The following is a 20,770-nucleotide window of genomic DNA, read 5'->3' on the forward strand; positions in this document are numbered from 1 at the left end:
TTCTAAATGGCACAACTCTGAAAATGGGGCACATAAAAAGCAGTTATAATGAATTTATAGTAGTATCTAGCTTCATAACTAGGGGTTTCATACAAAACCAGGGCTGCAGTGATCAGTGCTGTAGCCTAATGTCGCATAACGCCTCATTTAAATATTAAATGAAATAGTTAAAATGATTATATTTTCGTAGCTAACATTTTAAATAGGGCTTCCATATAAAACCAGGGCTGACACGAGCTAAATGTGATCATGCTATAGCCCAACACTACCTAAAATAGCTTAAAGTCTCCTTTAAATATTATATGACGTAGCTAAAGTATTATATTGTGGTAGCTATATTTTCAACTAGGGCTGCCATACAAAACCAGGGATAGCATGGCCTTTTTTTTGCTCATGCTGGTGCCTCAAACTCTTCAAAGTCACACAACGTTTCGTCTAGAATGCATATTGAACAGTCATAATAAATGTATGCTCTTAACTATAGCCGCAACTAGGGCTGCCATACAAAACCAGGGCTAGCATGGCCTTTTTTTGCTCATGCTGTAGCCTCAAACTCTCCGAAGCCACACAACTTTTCGTATAGAATGCTTATTAGACAGTCATAATAAATTGATGCTCTTAACTATAGCCGCAACTAGGGCTGCCATACAAAACCAGGGCTGATCCGGTTGCTCAAAATGTAAATAGTAGAATAAACAGGTAAGCAGGCCACCTAAGATGGACAAAAATTTGCTTCTAAAGCATAAAACCACTATTTGCAATGCTAAACTTCACAAGTAGTACAAAACCAGGGCTGCCGGCATCTTAAACACTGCATAAAAACTATTAAAAAGTATGCCAACGTTGCTGTTAGAAATCAAGTGCAATAATTACACAAGAACCAGGTATAAAATGCAACCTACTTCTGCCCAAATGAGTTGAAATGTAAATCAAATTAAGCAAGCACAAGAACGAGGGCTGCCAACACACTCGCAGGGTTGCCAACACTCGACCGCCTTTTGCTGCAATTGCTGAGACACTCTTACCTAAAGTTGGCTGGCATAGAACTAAGTATTCTAAGTATTTTCCTTGACATGTCCCATGCTTGACACATTGCTGTTGGCCATATTCTCGAGACCGGAGGCAAACACACACACACACACAGACAGACACATAGATAAACTCTTACACACATTGTCAAATCTTGAGTGCAATCTCATGTCGTGCCATCAACGAAATACATTTCGGTATTTTTGTCGGCTCAACTTTAAAAGAGAGCCGCGGGCAAGAGCATCTCATCTGGCGGCATTCTTACACATTACTCTGCAGTTAAACAAAGCGAAAAATGAAGAGACAGCAAGAGGGAGAGAGAGAGTGAGAGAGAGAGACCGAAATCAAAATTCTGTAGCAGCCGCGTAGGCGTTTTTAATTGAAAATTGCCGTGGGCTGCCTTTTGAAGTTGTTTTTCGCTGGGTCGCACTCTCTTCTTCTCCCTCTCTCCCATTCTCTTTCTCTGTCTATTTGCCCTGTAGCATACTTTCGAAAATGCAGTCAAAAGAGGGCGACAACATGAGGGAAGAGATGGCTGCTTTATGCTTGGCCAGGGCTTCTGTCGAGTTCATGTGCTTTTATGCACACAGTCCCCGTTTTTTTGGTGTGTCGAGCAAAGCATATAATGATGTTTGCCAAACTGTAAGCGATGCTGCCAAATTGATGCCAAGGCAACAGCAAAGCACACCACAGCACAGCACAGTAGAGAAGCCACAGCTTATGCAAATGCAAATATATCTCTTGATGAACAAATATATACATATTTAATGTGAATAGACTAGTATATAAAAAATGAGCAGCAGCTGACATTGATGGCAATTGCAATACCCTAGATAAACAATAAACTGCTGAAAATGTTTTTTGTAGCATACATTTGAGGGCAGCTCAATTGGGAATATGCAAATAGAAAAAAAAAACTGCGTGAAAATATGTACTTGCTAAGCAAATAGATAAATGTGTGCTGAAGTGTCTATGTCAGCATCATTTTATATTTGCAATTCCATGAAAATGATTTTATAAATGTTGAAAACTAATTGATTTCCAAGCAACGAAATGTTTGCTAAACAAGGTGACAAAATAATGATTGCAAATGTGCATCACAAGCCAAATTTAGATACCTGAATTCAGCCACTGAAAACCTTATTTATAAATCTCACACAATTGCAAAAATCGAATTAAAAATAAACCAAAAAGCTAATTTATAAATTTCACAAAAAAAGAGAAAATTCTCTTAAAAAATCACGATAAATTAAAAAAACAAATCCAAAAAGAAAATAAATCAATTTCGGAAATTGAATTTAAAAAACCTAAATAGCTAGATGGATTTAAAAAAATCACACGATATTTCATTCGAAACAAATCTTGAAACATTCTTAATCCATTTCGGAAATTCAATTCAAAAAATAATTAAATTTATAAAAATCAGAAGAACGTTACAAAAATATTTCTGCTTAATTAATGCCAAATTTTCAAACATAATCTGTGTAAAAAGGAAATGTGATAAACTCATTTCTAAATCATTTTATGTGCATTAACTGAGCCAAAGCTTAAAGAGTGGAAATGCAACAAGAGCAAGAGCAAAGGCAAAGGCAAAGCCAAAGGCAGCGCGTGGTTGCTACTTCAGTGGCAAGCAAGTCAAGTGGCATCCTTCGTGGCAGCCCCTGCCACGCCCAGCATTAACGCTCGTTACCGCTAACAACGTCATGGATAGGGTTGTCCTTTTTTTTTTTAATTTCGTTTTTTTTGGGGTCTTGCAAAGTCAAAAAAAAGGTCGCGTCGTTGGCATCATTAATTGAGTTATTTCTGGCCGACTGTCAAATTAGGTTGTGCCCCTTACAAATACACACACACACACACATAATAATACAGCGACAGAGACACCTTTGAAATAGAAATCATAAATTTGATTTACGCGCGAGTTTTAATTTTTGATATCATTTATTAAACGGGTTTCTTTTTCTTTCCTTCTGTTTTGCCTGGCAGCATCTCACACAATGCTGCACCTTTTTTTTTTCGTTGCTTTGTGACATTAATCATACGCCACGTTGTCGTGGAGCAGTCAGGAAATGAAAGAATGCGAGAGAGCACTGAGTAAATCTCAGGCAAAACGCAAATGATATGGAAATGCTGCAAAAATGTTGCCAGTTTATTTGCAAGACAAAACACGTGAAGTTAGAGAAAGAAATACAAAAAAAAAGAAATGGGAAATTGCGCAAATCCCTTGAAGAAATGTTTGAAATTGTTCAGCACAAAAAAAAAGTAAAGCGAGAGCTGCACAGCAGGCGGTGAGCTGGCAACCCTGGCAATGCTTGCAAAATTATGCTTAAATCAAAAATCAGAGCAGAGCACAACAAAAAAAAGAAAAGAAAAAAAACTGAGCTGCTGCGGTTGCGAGCAGCAGCAAAAGGACTTTGGGACAACCCTTAACGCTAGAGCTCTGACTGTGAGGTAAATGCTGCGCATATTTTATACCCTGCATTAAGTCTTAAGTATTGCTTATTACACGAAGCGTGCGTCCCTTTTCTGCACTGCAAAAAAATACCAGTTTCAAAAACGTTCGCCTTAAAAACTGTGTTCCCAGATAAACAACATTTTGAAAGTCGGGAAAAGTACTTCAAAATGTTTAGAGTGACCGTTTTTGTCAACCTTTGTGATACTAAATTTGGCATCAAAATGATAAACAAACATTTGTGGCCACACCACTCAAACATTTGCCTTTTCAATAAATGTAGTTATTGAAAAAAAAAACAGATTAAAAGTCTTAGTCTGAAAAAATAAATTGAGTAGTGAAAAAACATCAATAAAATATAATATGTATAATATTTAAGGTTTTTGGCCTTACAACTATACGAATTTGTCTTCTTGTTAACAAGAACATGATGTTCTACTCGTATATTAACTTAACATTAAGATTTTTATGTTCTTCCTGCACTTCCTGACCAAAATTCGTAGAACAAAGACCAAAATCTTGATATTAGAATCGTTTTTTTCTGTGTATGCGCTTGGTCCCAAAACTATTTTTGGCTCACAAACGAAACAACGCACAAGCATTGGGCCATAATGCGTTTGCTTATTAAGTTAGCCAAGGTTCTCATTTGTTTACAGTTTACGTTGCTTCTCTTTTCATTCTTTTATTTTATTTTATTTTGCTTTATTTTACTTTATTTTCTTTTTTTTTTGTTGGCTGTGGCAAAGGGAAGCTGCTGACAGCAACCCTCAATATAAGTGAAATGGCAAATGCTTTCTAAGTAGCTGCAATTTTGTTGTTGTTCGTTTTCATTTTTGTTGCCTCGCGAGGGTTGCTCGCATGTGGCATGCGGCATGTGACATGGCGTTGTCTACGCGTAATGTTAAGCAAACAGTCGCGACTTTAAATCTTGTTTCAATGTCTGCAACAGCAGCAGCAGCAACTGCAACACAATGGCCAACCAAGCGGCGCGCCCAGACAAACAGCAGCAGAAGTTGAAGCTGAAGCAGAAGCTGCTCCACTCGACTCTTCGTGTCATTTCAGGGTCAGGGAGTTGCCAAAGCTGCCAAGCGGAAGCAGACAGCTGCAGACATTTTGCTAGCTGCAGACAACAGACGAAAGTAAGTTGACTTCCGGCCGGCTGAAAATGAAAATCGCCATTGCTGTTGCCACATGCCACCTGCCACGAGTCGAAGTCTAGCGCACCTTTTGGTTAAATATTGCTGGCTGTCTGTCTGCAAATTCGATGCCAATTGCAATATAAAAATTCCCAACAAAAGATATAAAAAAAAAAAAAATAAATAATATCGGCAGCAAGTTGAACTCATGTTGCATGCCCCCACCGACTGTCTTTGCTTGCTAATAAATTGCGCAACAAATTGCCGCACACAACCGCAAATGCAAGCGCACAAAAGTATGCAATGAAATATTTGGAATGCCACGACAAATGTCATCCTCTTCCTCTTCTTTCTCCTTCGAAAAGAGACAATCGAAATTAATGAAAAAAAAGAGTTCTTCCGCTGCAAAACCACAAAATGCTGCTGAGACTTGACTTTGTACAAATGCAATCGCATTCATTTTGATCAGAGTCAGCATAATTAAACTTTAGGTTTCGCAAAAATTTAAGCACACTTTTGCTTGTTAAACTTGTTGAAACTTTTCCCAAAAAATGTTACAGAGAAAAAGTAATAAGTTTAACTACGGATTTGCTTTTTGCTTGTTATAAAATTAAAGAGAAAAAGTAATAAGCACAACTCCAATGAATGCAAATAATATTATGCATTTTTTCTCTTAGCTTTTTGTCAACAAATGAAATACAAATAAAAATATTATACAAATAGTATTATGCGCATTTTGCTCGTAGCTTCTTAAGTTTGCTCAAAGAAATAAGCATTAGAAAACTTGTAAATTCTAAACACAACAATGAATGCAAATATCTTACTGCTGCAAAATGAAATTCTAACAAACTGAGAAAAAAGCTGTAATAGTAAAATCGTCAAGTTTTTGGCTTTAACTTTCAGTGGCATCATCTGCAAAAATGTGCAGCACAAACTAAACAAAAACTTGCGACAAAACTTGAACATAAATTATAACAAGGATTAATGAGAGTTTGCTAGCTGGACAACATTCCGCTCTGGCTAAAACTTGTCAACAAGTGCTTACGAAATGCCAGCGAAAATAATTGGATACGATAAACAAACAACGCAAAATTGTTTTACAAAATATTTGTGTTCTCGGCTTTATGTCGTATTAATATTATAACAAGCATAAGCTCCAGTCTGTTGAATTTAATAATTACGAACAAATAAATATATTAAATTTTTTAGCAACATTTTAAATTGCAGCTGAAATTGCTTAGCTGCTTTTGATATTTAAGTGCTGATGTTTCTTTGATTTCATTTATTTCACAATTTTTTATTAGGATTATAATATTTTAACTTGAAAAAATCGATACTAGATATTTTGTTTGGTTTAATTTTTTAGGCAGACCATTTAAAGAAATCGTATTTAAAAACCGACTAATTCATATACATTTTGCATTTTTATATTCTGACTAAATAAAAATTAAGTAAATTCGGAATTTAATTCAAATACTATATTTTAAAATCAGAAACGAATTTTTGACGTTATTAAAGAAATACTTTCGTATGCAAAAAAAGTCTAGTTACTAAGGGTCTTAGTTGCTTTGGCTGGCAATCTGGTATATTTTCCACTCTGTGGTATATTTTGAATGTAGTACTATATCAATATACCAAATATAACATTTGGTATTTAAATTTTTAGTATATTTGAGGTATATTAATTTGGTATATTTTAAAATGAATACCGCTCTGGTTTGCTTTTATTCAAAATGTAGCTTTTTTTTTGTTGCTTCTCAATTTTAGAAATTTATTTTATATATTTTGTAGCTTCGTATTAGTTTTTTTTTTTGCTTCTCAATTTAAGAAATTAATTTGATATATTTTCGACACTATCACAATGGGGTTGCCAATTGAAAGCGGCCCACTGTGCGAACGTGGTGCGCAGTCGTTGTGCTAATAGTTTGACAAAAGGTGAGCGCCGAGATAAGCTCAAAAGTGGCGCACGTGTGTGTGTGTGTGTTTGTGTGTGTGTGTAGAATCGCCAAATTGCACTCGAGACTGAATTATTGCCTGACGCAGCGCAGCAGCAACGACTACAACAACAACAAGGTATGCGAAACGTGCGAGACGCGACACGGCAAGGGACATGACACGAGCGCAGAGCATCAATAGAGCGAGCACAGAGTAAAAAGAGAGAGAGAGAGAGAAAGAAGGAGAGAAGAAGGGGTGAGAAGGGTGATCTGAATGCGAGTGGCGAAATAAAAGATAAATAGCAGCCACGTAAAATGTTGTTGAATGTTTTAAAAAACCATAAAAACCACAGAGAATTACATTTAATGGCAACAGTGGCAGCCAGAAAAACCGCAATGCCAACAACTGCGCCAAAAACCGGCAGCAGCAAAAACAAGAACATAGTGTGTGGCAACTGAGAACCCGGTAAAACATTTGCTAGTCGGATGATATATGTTGTGTATGCGCCTCTTTCTGTCTGCGTGAGTTTAGTTTAGAGCCAAACACAGAACTACAACCAGAACTCTGTCAGACGACAGCTTGCAGCTCCGACTGTATGTGTGTGTGTGTGTTTGTGGCAAGGCCTAAACTGAAATTTGGGTCTGGCTAATTGAAGCGTGATGTTGACATGTTGTCGATTTGTTTGGACGTTCGCTCTATGAATGCATAATTAAAAGCGTTTTTGCCTCAAAGTTTCTAAAGTTGTCGTGTGAAGTTTGGCAACACTGCTGTCGAGTTTTACACTTACTCTTTTATGAGGAAGTGCAAAAATAAATTGAAAAAAAAAGCTCAGATTGTTGGAACGATAGTTTAAAGCGCATGAAGTTTTACAGCATTCATTTTGCACTTGAAGTTTGGCAACTGCAATCAAGTGAAATTTGCAGCAATTCATGTTTTATGTTTCTTACTTAATTCATTAGTATTAGCAAATAATATATGATAAGCTGCGTTGCTTCAGCTTGCTTTGTCAATGCTGTTGAGTAAAATTTAGCAGCAATTTAGCATTTAATACATAATTTGTATTATTGCCTCAAGTTAACGTTAAATTAAATACTAATAAAATCAGGCAGAAATAGCGAAGTAAAGTTTGTTGTTAACACAATTACAACTATTTGATTGTATGCCAATGAAATTTGATAACGCTTTGCCATCATGATAATTAAAGCTTGAGATAAACTTCAAAGTTTAATTACAAACTGATGAAGTTTTGTAATTGAGTGGAGCAATTAACAATAACTGAATGGATGCCAAAGTAGTTAAAGTTTGGCAACGCAGCAAGCTGAAGTTTGGCAACAGTGCCCAGAGACACACGCATAGACACATTTGAATAGGCGAAAACTATGTGTAATCTGGCAATAAGAATCTTTCATTCGGCGCAAAGTCAAATACAATAAACATTTGGAAGCCATGTAATAAGCTGCACATAAAATATATGGCCATAAAATGGCCACTGGCGAGACACAGACAAATGTTTTCCTTTTGGAGTTGAGGAAGGGAAAGAAGGCGGCGTGAAGATGAAAGAGAAGGAAAAGAGCGACGCGACTGCTTGGGACGACAGTGGAAAGTGGATACTTGGCCGTAGCTGTCAAAAAGTCACAACCATTAGGCACACGAAGGATGCGAGCAGGCAGCTTGCAACATGAGACGCACACATACAGAACATGCCACAAACCTCTGTCGCACCCCACAAAACAAAAACAAAACGCAAAAAAATGAAGTGACAAAGTTACAGATGACCAGACATCAGTAGCGAGTTGAAGCTTCAACCGAATACACTTCATTAGAGGCGGCATTTTTAAAGCTGCCGTTGCTGCTGCTGTTTCGGTAGCATGCCCCAACCACAACAAACTTGCAACCTGCGTTGTCCCTTGTTCTGGTTGGGTATTAGCAGACATGTTGGCAAAAGAAAAATGGAGAGGACATTGTCAGGAGTCAGCCAAAAACAGAGCTGACATGACAAGCTCAACTAAAAGCTACGCAGCAGCAGCTGTGGGCGGGGATGGGGCATGCCCCACTCTGTGTGTAAGCCGCTGACAAAGCGCCACTAATACCGCTGCAATTAGTACACGTGCACCTGGACACGCCACACACACACACACATACACACTTAGCTCTGCAGATTAGAAACTCCCAAACTTGTTTATGGACTTTTGTGGCACGATGCCAGCTACTGTTTGAGGAGTGGGGGGGGCGCCACAGCAAAAATGCCGACAGGGTTGTAGCATAATGAATGTAATAAAGTTGAGCACAACGATGAGCTTGCAGTCGGGCTGGCGGACTGGCGATAAAAACTTTCCAGCGGGGCATGCAACACGGCCAGCCAGCCAGCATTGGCTCATGTGTTGCATGCCGCCTGAAGCTGTCTGTGGTTATGGCAACGCCAGCCAGCCAGCTTTACTTTCCTTTCTCTGCTTTTTTTGGGCAGACGTTTTTATCGACATCGGTTGCTGTTGTTGCTCTTGTTGTTTTTATTGAATATTCATAAATGGCCGAAAAAGATGAGAGGAAATTGTTGGCTGGCGCAAACGTTTTGTGCATTGCCACAGCTGTGGCCGCCACACAGTGTGGCAAAAATAGTTGAAGAGGCTTTAATAATAAAGCAGTACTTTCCAATTATCGATATAATTGTTATCAAATTGAAAATAAACATAGAACTCTTCAATTCGTCTGCACTCTTCACTTTACTCTTCTTTAACTAAGAGTTTAATCGTCCTTAAGTTTTGACAACAATCCATATTTGTCGATAGTTGCACTAAAAATTGATATCGATTTTAAAATATGTAATTCCAAACTCTTTAATTCTTTTTCACCCCTTACTCGAATTCAACTAAGAGTTTACTCGACACCAACAAAAAATACTCTGAAGCTTTGTCAACAAAAAAAACACTTGTCGATTTAGTAATGCATATATAAATTATTTATAATTCTTCATATAATAGATTTCGAATAGAGAGTAAACTAATAAATAAAGAAAACTAATAATCACACTCTGCAATGCTTCTTCATTCCTCATTTTACACTTTTTCAACTATGATTTTGGTTGCCAGCTCTTAAGTTGTACCAACAATCGATACTTATTGATAGCTGCATCGATAGTTGTCGGCAATTCTGTTACGTTTTTGCCACACTGTGCAACTGTCCGTCTGCTTGCCTAACCGGATAGGCGAAGCCCATTGAAATCAATATTTTATGCCACCGTCGAGACATAGAAGATGTTTGTCGTTTGTCGTTTGCCGTTGTCCTTGCCACTTGCCACACTTGGTGGCACAACTCGGCTTGGCTCGTTTGAACCCAAATGCAACAGGAAATGCAACACAAATTAAAATGTGAACATGTGTCTGTCTGCTGCTGCTGCTGCTGATCCCGTATGCGCCAAGTGCTCCAGACAGACCACTCGTTTGTGGTTGCCCAGTTGAGTACAGTTCCTGTCTGGACACATAGATAACTCTCTCTCTCTCTTCCTCTTTTCCTCACTCTCACTGTGGAGTGAATCTTAATAGCTTTGTAAGTTCTCATTTGGTTTTTGACTTTGAACTTGGGGAAGTAGAAGATACACACACAGAAATCTAAACGATAAACGAAGGTGAAATGCTGTTGCCTACTTTGAGGCGCTGCATGAGAAATTTGGCAACGTTGCGCCAATGCAAGTGCAATTTGACAACACTGTCTGCCAAATGTGCATAACTAACGCATTATTAAGCAATTAAACAACACACGAATGAGTGAATTCAAACTGAAGTGAAGTGCTATCAAATTAACTACTAAATTGACTTGTCAAAAAGTGTTTTCTCCTCTGTCTGTCTCTCTCACTCTCTCTCTCTCTCTTCCCAGCGTAAAGTGCTTCATTATTCAAGCTGTTGCTGCTGCTACTATAATTTCCTGCCAGACATTTGAAAAGGAGGCGTCGTCGCCTTTTAATGACAATGATGGAAAGGATTCCCAGTTATTAATGAAGAGAATGCCCAGGCCCAGAGCCTGGCCCAGGACTCTCACAACTCTCTCGACGCACGCACGAATGCATGTAAATAATGAAGCAATAATGGCAAACGGCGGGAGTTGTGCAGAACACAAAAAAAACAAAATGAAAGAGGAAAAATAAAGAGCAAAAGCTTTGAATATGAACGTGTATTGTAATTTTCTTCTCTTTTTGTTTGCTGGATTTCTATCGCAGCCGAACATCATTTGATGCACAGTTTATGGGCGGCAAGGCAAGCGCAGCATCGAGCCAAGCCATTAGCACCGACCAGCAAGCCAGCAAACCAGCACCATCAATAGCAGCCAAAGAGATAGGCAAGTCAGGCAGACAAGCAGTCAGCATTATCATTATGGCAATGGCTGGCATGGCAACACGTAGCAAATTATGAATGAATGAGTGCCACACATACTCAGCACACACACACACACACACAAAGGCCAAAAGGAGTTGCTGGTGGCTGGTGGCTGGTGAGTGGCATGCCCCCACTCTTGATAGCCCCATTGGCAGCTTGCGTAATTGGCACTTACTCTGCCTGCCTCTAACCCACACAGACTTCTCGCTTTATGAATAGTGCGGTGGCGACAAATACAAGAATATTCGTCTCATCAATATGCTCAACAGTTTGCCTCTCGGCGCACAATTCCCTCGACGCGACCAAGAGTGTTTCATAATTGGAGGGGAAAACATTATTGGTGATGACGCGGAGAGGGAAAAATCCCCAATGAGTTGACTGAAACTGACTGCAAATGCTGACTTCTAATTTGATCCATATTTAATCACTAGCTTAAACCCATCATAATCGAACATGAACTCGAACTGCTAAATTTCACATAACTATTGAGTGAAGTAATCCACAAGTTGGCAGCTCTTGCAGTTGCAAGAGTGGACAGCGCCTACTTAATAGATGGACAGCGCTAATTGCATAAACAGCACTTAAACGCAACTTAAAAACCATTTTGTTAACGTCTTGCTTAGCAATTGGTTGAAAGTGAGAATAAAGCAATTATTGCCAGCACTTACTTGACAAGCAGACAACACTAATTCGCAAAGTGCGCAATGCTGCTTTGACTGAGAAGTTACTTGCCTAACTATGCAACATAATCATTTTTGTTGTCACCAAGTCATTCGAGGATACAAAAGATGGCTCTTAAGAAGGTTGGCAGTATCTAGTTAAGAAGTTGGCAGTGCCTTATTAAGAAGTTGACAGTGCCTAGTTTACAAAATTGGCCGTAATGGATAATTGTTGAGAATTTAAAATAAAAAAGCTTCCTTGAATTTTATATTGAATATTTTAACAAAACAATAATCTATTTTCTCTTCAGATTATATCGAACAGTGGAGCCGTAGCTCAAGAAATTAGCCAAGCAACTCAAACTTATTTGTACATATAAAGATTACTGTTAAAATGAACAGCACCTAGTTGAAAAGAAGTGGTCAGAGCTAAATCAATTCAAATAGAAAATTTTCGAAAAACTAGCAATAGGGAAAAGTGTCGAAATTCCTAATTATATGTAGATTTTTCAATGACATTTGTGTTGGACTCACCTGACTGAGCTCATCTCTCGAGCGGCGCGTGCACTTAGGCAACAGGGCCTGCATGTCATCCTCGAAGGCGCCGCCGTGGGCCAAGTCCACGACATCGTCATCGCCATCGACATCGGGGTCGAGGTTGCTGCTGCGATGATTGCAGTCGCTGCCATTTTTGGCATCGATTTGGCTAGTTGCTGTCATCTTGTTGTTGTTGTTGATGCTGTTGTGGCTATTTGTTTGGCCATTTAATTTGTTGTTATTCGTTTGTGATTGTGGCGCATTGTGGTTTATGTTATTGTTGTTGTTGTAGTTGTTGTTGGTAGAAACAACCTCTGGCTTCTCTTGGTTATTCGCTGTGTTTGTTGTTGCCGTTGCTATTGTTGTTGCTGTTGTTGTTGTTGTTGCATCAGTGTTGACAGCAACAGCAGCAGATGGCAGCTGTTCACTTGTTCTGCAACGAAAAACATAGAAAGAGAGACAGAGAGAAGTTAGTCAATGAGTGTGTGGCAAGTAAATTCTCCCTCATTTGTCACTTGTCATTGCGCAGCTGTCAAAAGGTTAATTTGCAACACATTTTTTCCTTTCTGCTTCGTTTCTGGACGCCCACAAGGACGCGCGTGACACCCAAAAAGTGGACAATTTTACGCCATTTTAACAATATATATTTTTGGGGGAGCAAATGTAAGTAAAGTTGCCGCACAAATGTTATTAATGAATGTGCCACGAAGATGACGACGACGACGACGACGACGATGAAGAAAAAGCAAGCGCAAGAAAGAAAAAAAAGCAAAGAAACTTTTTGGCATGTGCTTCCGCTTCCGGTTGCTTCGTTGTGTGACGCCTTCAAGGACGAAAACACAAGAAGAGAGAACGTTGGACGTTGCATGGCTTTTTCTCTCTCCCTCGCTCGCTCCAGCCATATGACAAGTTGTCAAACATTCTGACATAATCATGTCAAATTAACACAAACAACGCCAGCAACGACATGGATAATAAAACACTTAAAGGAATTAGACGAGAGCCGCTTGGCTGTTAGGCTCAAGGACAGGCTAAACCTTGTCTGTAGCCACAGCAAAGCATGGAACCAAAAGGAGTGGGTGAAGAGACGGCAGCTTGAGCGAACGCAAATTTATGAGCATTCTGCGAAAGCCAAACAAAATGCGCAAACAATGCAAAGTAAACAAATAAATAAGCAACAAACAAGTCAGCACGACTTTGCAGTTACCACGTCAACGAATGCAAGCTGTGACTTATTAAAAATAATTTAAATAATAAAGAGATTCAGTTGAATACCTAAAAATACTAGGCTCTTGATAAAGTTAGTTAAGAAAAGGCAAGGAAGCTGCAGCCAAGTGTGCTCGACTGTTAAATACTCAATGGAAAATATATTAAATGACTATATCAAAAAAAAATATATACCATAATGTATATTTGATATTTTTCTTAAAATATACAACATGAATATACAAAGAAAAAGGTAGATACCATATTATATTGTTGGCATTATTTTGAAAGCATACCAAAACATATTTATATATACCATAATATAATATACAAAATATTGATCAGTTTAATTGAAGTTAGTTACTAGTTGTAAATGAAAAGAGCATAAATAAAAGACTGTTAATGGCAAATTGAAATTGTATCTTCGCTATAAAGTATAGTTAAGCTATAGCCTCATTAAACATGCTTATAAAAGTAATCAATTTGTATTGAAATATTCTTCTAAGTAACTTATTATTACCAAATTTTAAATAGTTACTGGGTATTTCGAACTTCAATATTGTTTTCTTCTTTCACTTCTCTAACGAAGCGCTGAACAGAACGTGTAGCATACTTTGTGGCGCCGCCAGAAAATTGCCAACGCGCGCGTGGCAATTAAGATAAAATGTGGCAAGTGGCATATATCAAAATGCAAACCAGGCAGCGGAACTTTTATAAATAGTTGAAGGTTACGTAAGGCCAAGACCTAGGCCTAGGTCAAGTTGTGTACAGACTTTTAGCAAAGTTGCCTGTTGTTATTTGATTCTACTTGCTAATGACACACGTCCCCTGCCCCTGGCTGATTGTTGTCCACTCTTCTTGCCACATATGCCACACACAACAGTTATTCAAAACTTTTTGTGAGTGTGTGAAGCCATTCATGAATAATTTTTTCGGCAAATCAAAGCAACGTCACAAAAAAAGGCACAAAACAAATATGGAGAAAACGAGTTACGAGTATTATGCGGGTGTGGCAACAATAGAAAGAGACAAAGAGAGTGAGAAAGAGATGGGAGAAAGACTGCTGTTGTTGGGTAGCTTCGATTTGAGTGCGGGTCTCTCTATGCAAATTAGTTGTGACAGCTTTCAAAAAGTTCCAACATAGTTGTCAATGTCGGGTAGCACAGACACTAATCCATAGAGTGGCATGCAACAGCATGCGGCAGCAACGCACAGCTCAGCTCAGCATTGACAGCAGCAGTTCACAACAGCTCTCTCTCAGACAACAGCAACGTTCAAAGTTCATAAACAACACACTCCAAAGTCTCTCCCCCCGTCAATGCATTTTTGAGTTATGCAAAAGAACAGGGCGAAGGGGGGAGGAAGAGAGAGAGTAAGAGGGGGGATTGCTGTGGTAACTCGTCTGTGCCCGTGGGGCAAATGCAAGTCAGAGTAGCAGTCGTTTTTGATATGGTAATGTGGCAATGGCAAATGCGTGTATGGAATGTGCCATTATTAGATTTCAGCTCTTGCAAAACTTCAGCCCGAGGTTAAGCAGGGCAAGAAGAGTGCTAGGGGGTGAGAGAGGGTTTAGGGAAGTGACTTCGTCGAGAGTGCTATAAAGTAGTAATACTAATTAAGTTGTGTATTATGCATGTGCAGCAAAAGACGCAGCTAAGCAAACCAAATTTGCCAGCAGCTCATAAAAAGAGTTAAAGACCCCGAGGAGAGAAGAAGAGAGGAGCGGGAATCTGGTCCAGGCTTGTGGTTTTCTATATATTGTACATTTTGACTACGTTTAGGGAAGTGTAGGGAACAGCGAACAATGGCAGGCAAAGTGCTTGAGATTGGCTCAGAGATTGCTTTGGGAGCAGCAGTGAAGGGCGCTCTCATAGAACGCCAAGTAAAAGTCGCAGAGTAGAAGTAGATGAAGTTGTCTAGCAGATGACTGCGATGCAATTCGGGCGATAGCTTGCCACAAAAGCTGACGGGAAGTTGTCACGCTTAATGAGAATTCAGGTAATTGATTGAAGTGCAGATACAGCGCTTTGAACACTCAAAAGTTGTCAAAGAACACAGTCTAAGGAAATGGAAAAAGTTGCAAATTTAAGTAAAAGGTGGCAAATTGTAAATGCTGACAAAGTTTGTAGATACAATTGAGCATTGAGTACTAAAAATTCGAATTACTATAAGAATAACAACAAAGCAACTAAACGCTGTTCAAATAGAATATCCAAATAAATTGAATGAAATTCGAAACTTTCCTTAGGTAACAATAAAGCAAATGGTTGATGCTGACAAAATGTCTAGGTAAAATTTATAGAATATACCAAATTAATATACTGAATATCTATATTGTTATAGATAGTATATCAATTTAATATACTTAATATAGCAAATTAATATACTGAGTACACCAAATTAATATACTAAATATACCAAATTAATATACTGAATATATCAAAATAATATACTGAATATACCAAATTAATACACTGAATATGCCAGATAAATATACTGAATATACCAAATTGATATGCTGTATATACTCAATTAATATAATGAATATACCAAATAAATATACCGATTATATCAAATTAATATGACAAATACACCAAATTAATATACCTAATTAATATACTGAATATACCAAATTAATATGCTGAATATACCAAATTAATATACTGCACGTATCGAATTAATATACTGAATTTGTCAAATGAATATACCGAATTAATGCACTATATATGCAAAATTAATGTAATTTATATACTGACTATATCAGATATATATACTGAATATACCAAATTTATATGCTGTATATACTAATATAATGAATATACCAAATAAATATACCGATTATATCAAATTAATATGACGAATACACCAAATTAATATACTGAATATACCTAATTAATATACTGAATATACCAAATTAATATGCTGAATATACCAAATTAGTGTTATTGAACATACTAGATACACATACAGAATGTGCCAAAAATCATATACTGGATATACTCAACTAATATACTGGATATTCCTAATAAATATGCTGAAAATGGTATAAAAATTGGTATGAAAAGAATATTATAACTCTTTAAGTCTCTGAGACCTATGTCTTTATACGACTGACGAACATGTCTATAGCACCTCGTCTGATCAGGAATATACATATATCTGGGGTTTTTCTTTTACTACCATCAGTTGATAAGAAATCAAAAAGGAGTTGGCTCGACAAGTTCAGTTTCAGCTGCAAACTCACCTCGCCTTGCCGTGCGCCTTGAACTGTGCCACCTCGGCATACCTGCGACCGAGTGGCGCCTCCTGCGGACTGAGCAGCGCATCGCAATGCGGTGCCACAGCACCTCCAACAGCAGATGCCACATTCGACTGATCCATGGGCAAAGTCATGCCCTTCAGCAGTTGAGCAGCAGTTGGCAAATCGTTGACACACTTCAATTGCTGTTGATCCTGATTGGCAAAATTGTGCAACTGTTCGCGCAACGAATAGTCGACGGAGCTGCAACACGACGTCGACTCCGAGGTGCTGCTGCAGCTGGGAGAATGGAGAGCGGCCAAATCATCAGCGTTGCCATTCTGCAGATCCTGATAGGCGGCATGTGCGTCCTCTGAACTACTGCTGGAACTGGAACTCGAGCTGGAGCTCGATTGATTGCTTTGGCTGGTGTTGGTCGAGACACAGCTGTCCATGCTGGCGATGGAGTTGCGATTGCCGACGCCGCCGTCGGGACTCTCGAGACTCTCGGTCACCTGTTGGGGCACAATAATGAGCGAGGTGCGTTTGCGCAGCGTTTCGTCCTTGGCGTTCATGTTCTGTTTGAGCGTTTTGTCCGATTTGGTATATACGATCACCTCCACTTTGGAGTTATCCTCAGCCAGCTGCTGCTGTTGCTGCTGCTGCTTCATCACTGTGGCATCCACACACTGCGAATCCGTTTGTTGTTGCGACATGCTGCAAAAGTTACAAGATGTCGAGCTATTGAGGGGAGGGGAAACACTTTGGCTGCGAGAAAAATATTTGATGCCACCAAAACCAAAAAAAAAGTTGAGGAGTTGAATACACTTTGCAACTCGTTGCCCCCGCCACTCACCATTCCCGACTCTCTTTTCCCTTCTCTACACACGCACACACACTTCAGCACACATGTGTCAATCAGTTTTATTGAATTCGACATTTAATACGGACGCGACGTGTTCGTATCGTTTGTCACACTGACTTGCACCACACCTCTTGCCCACTCCCCACTCCTCAGTGTGTGTGTGTGGGCTGCCACCGCTTGTGGCACGTTAAGGTATCGCATATCCGACCACTCGAATGCATGAATTTTAATTTAACGACCATGTTGAGGCTTTCAAAATGTTATTACTAATAAAAGCAGCAAAAGGCCTCAACACACACACAAAAACAATTGGCAGGCGGTGCGGCATAGGGGGCGTGGCAACGAAGGCGTGTGTGTTACACAAGCGTCATATCATATTATGTGACGCTTTTATAGATTCCCAGCCAGCGGCAACACCTGCCAACTGTCCGCCTTTAAAGCGAAAGAGCGAGATGGCGACAGAGCCAAGCAACGACACTTTCTTCCGGTTTCCTTCTCTCTCTCTCTCTCTCTCTCACTCTTTACATCCTTGTCTATCTCGCTCTATTTAAGCAATGTGAAGCCCATGCGATTTTTAGAGCATTTGGCTATATTTAGACAAAGTCTAAAAGGATTGTGCCTCAAAACTGTGGCAACTTTGTTGCTTGCCTTGACATAAGTTCAGCATAAAGAGTTCAAGAATTCCAGAAAAATTTAGCTCTTTCTCTAACCATAATTGATATATTATTATATTAGATACATATGTATGTATATTGTATATTACTTTTTATTTCTTGTTGTTATTTTTTTTGTCATTAATCTTAATTCGTGAGAAATAAACTTTCCAATTTTGCAGATTTTAGTAATTGCAAAACAATATTGTACAATTTATTGGAAGTTTTATATTTGTACTTAATGGTATATTTTATGTGATGTAGTATACCGATATACGTAATATATATTTTTATATTTTTTTGCGCTATATATTATTCTATTATATTTATTTAAAACTGGTATATTTTGCACTCAATGGTATATTTTAGTTGTTGTTTCTGATATACCAAATGAAGCCAAATCTAGTATATTTATACAATTCTACTACATACACGGGAAGCAATCTGGTATATTTTGTACTCAATGTTATATTTTATATGTTACAATAAAGTAAGAAAGTCTAAAGAGTAACCTGCATTCGGTGTTATCTTTGACATTTTGTTTCTAAAGTATTTTTCCAGCTGGCTTTATGAACTTTCCGCAATAATTTTGTGTGCATGTGCTTGTGTGTTTGGATATCCATTTCATTTTGTTGAAGAGAGAGAAAAAAAAAAGAAAAAATGTAATATTTGCGTCCAAGTGTAGTCGTTTTTTTTATGGGCATGGACATCATTTGAATTACGCAGGCTGATGTCGAAGTCAAAGTCAAAGGAAGTTAGGAATGTGTCAGAGCACTCAAAACATTAAGTGCCCCACATATAACACACACACACACACACACACACACACTTACAATATGCTGAAGCTCTACCAACAACAAGTTCTAGTGATAAGCAATTATAAACATTTGCTACTTGTGTTTTTTCATTTTTTTTTCATTTGACATCAAAAGAAATTGAAAAGAAACCCCAGCAAAAGAAAAAAACAAAAACAAAATAAGTAGCAGAAGCAACAAAAACAAAAAGAAAAAATAATAATAATAATAATAATGAAATTGATGGAGGCGCGAGTCGAGTCGAGTTGAGGCAAGTTGAGTTGAGTTGAGGCGAGTCTCGTTCATCTCGAGCCAAAGCCAAAGTGGGTTTCATTTTGCGTCGTTGTGCTTCACTGAATTTTTAATTTATTTATACGACACACACGCACATGTCTCTCTGTGTGTGAGTGTGTGTGTGTTTCGTCATGAGTTGATTTTGTTTTTTCTTCTGTGTGTGTGTGTGTTTTTTTTTGCGGCATTTTGGGCTTCCGTTTATCGTTAATGCCATTCATAAGCAATAAATCGAAAGAAAATACACATATTCGTAATTGCGAATAAATTCGTAGAAATTCACAAGAATTCCCTCAATGGCGGCTAACTTTATTTCTCCCTCTCTACATTTATGGTATGTTTAATACACACTCTTGTGCCACAGTTGCGTCACATAAATGCTGATTATAAAACCTCTTGGAGTTACCTTTAGAGGTTGTCAACAAACAAAGTATATTGCTTTTTCCGCAATTCAAGTTTTACTTTTATTTTTCACTCATATCGATTACGCTAATTCCACGTATTCTTTAAAGTTGTCAAGTTATTTCTAAGAGCAAAATTGTTGTTAAGTTCAATTTCAAATTGTCTGATTTCAAACAATCTTCTAGATGACTAGGTTTATACATTTTTTCTTTATTTTATATGTTGTAGTATACTGATATACCAAATAAATACTAAGGTATATCTTGCGGTATATTTCCCAAGAGATTTCTAAGAGCAAAATTATTGTTAAGTTCAATTTCAAATTGTCTGATTTCAAACAATATTTTAGATGGCTAGGTTTATACATGTTTCCTTTATTTTATATGCTGTAGTATACTGATATACCAAATAAATACTAAATCTATCTATCCATCTATCTATCTAAATCTATCTTAAATGTTGTGGTATATTCATATACCAAATAAAACCTTTGTGATATTTTTGTATTTTATTTGATATTTATATATTTTTATAATTTTTTTTAATATTTATATATTAATCTGGTATATTTCAAGAATAATACCTCACTATTTTCCCTTATTACTATATCTATAAGTATTCTATTTATTAGATTATGTTGTATTCATTATTTAAACCTTTTCTATTTAAACAGATCGCTATGAAACTAACAATCATTATAATTTGATTAAGTGTTGTTCTCTTCATTTTATTTTTATGAACTTTATATTTCAATATTTTTCAGAGATTAATTCTCTGTATTTTTAGTTTACTCCATTTTTTTTTTTTGCAGGTTGTAACAAAAATGTTTCTATTAAAGTGTTCTAAATTAAACATAAATATTATTTGTAATTCTTCTCTATTTATTCCTTTCGTAAACTTGTGAAATATAAATAGTAAGAAAATAAATATATTATCTGTTTTTATTCTACTGCACTAGATTTTTATTGCCCTTTGTTGTTCTAGACTCAAATGCAATGTTATCTGACAACGGCCAATTGACGTTTGCAGTGAAATCATTTCACAGTCATTATTCATGACTAGTTTAAAGTTTTCCAAACTTGTGAGTCACTCCCCTCCGCCCCCTTGCAACGCTTTGTCGCGTTTCTTATCATTGCATTTTCGTAACTTTCACGACTCTTTCACCTCTCTTTATTGTTATTGTTGTTGTTGTTGCTGTTCTTTGTCGTG

At 37.7% G+C, this 20,770-nt stretch overlaps 1 protein-coding gene across 6 annotated transcripts in view; it reads right to left on the bottom strand.

Annotated features, from left to right (window-relative positions):
• Positions 1-20,770, bottom strand: part of LOC132796759 (protein sprint) — a 139,114-nt gene that overhangs the window by 25,042 nt on the left and 93,302 nt on the right. For 4 of the 6 annotated variants that reach the window (XM_060808021.1, XM_060808022.1, XM_060808024.1 and 1 more), the window contains 2 exons: positions 16,563-17,273; positions 12,110-12,545 (listed from right to left, as the gene is read on the bottom strand). In XM_060808021.1, the coding sequence (XP_060664004.1) occupies positions 12,110-12,545; positions 16,563-17,273 (1,147 nt within the window). The remainder of the gene's footprint in view (positions 1-12,109; positions 12,546-16,562; positions 17,274-20,770) is intronic. The other 2 variants (XM_060808023.1, XM_060808027.1) reach the window with 1 other exon arrangement.

This window comes from Drosophila nasuta, chromosome X, assembly GCF_023558535.2.
Source record: "Drosophila nasuta strain 15112-1781.00 chromosome X, ASM2355853v1, whole genome shotgun sequence".
In the NCBI taxonomy this organism is placed as follows: domain Eukaryota; kingdom Metazoa; phylum Arthropoda; class Insecta; order Diptera; family Drosophilidae; genus Drosophila; species Drosophila nasuta.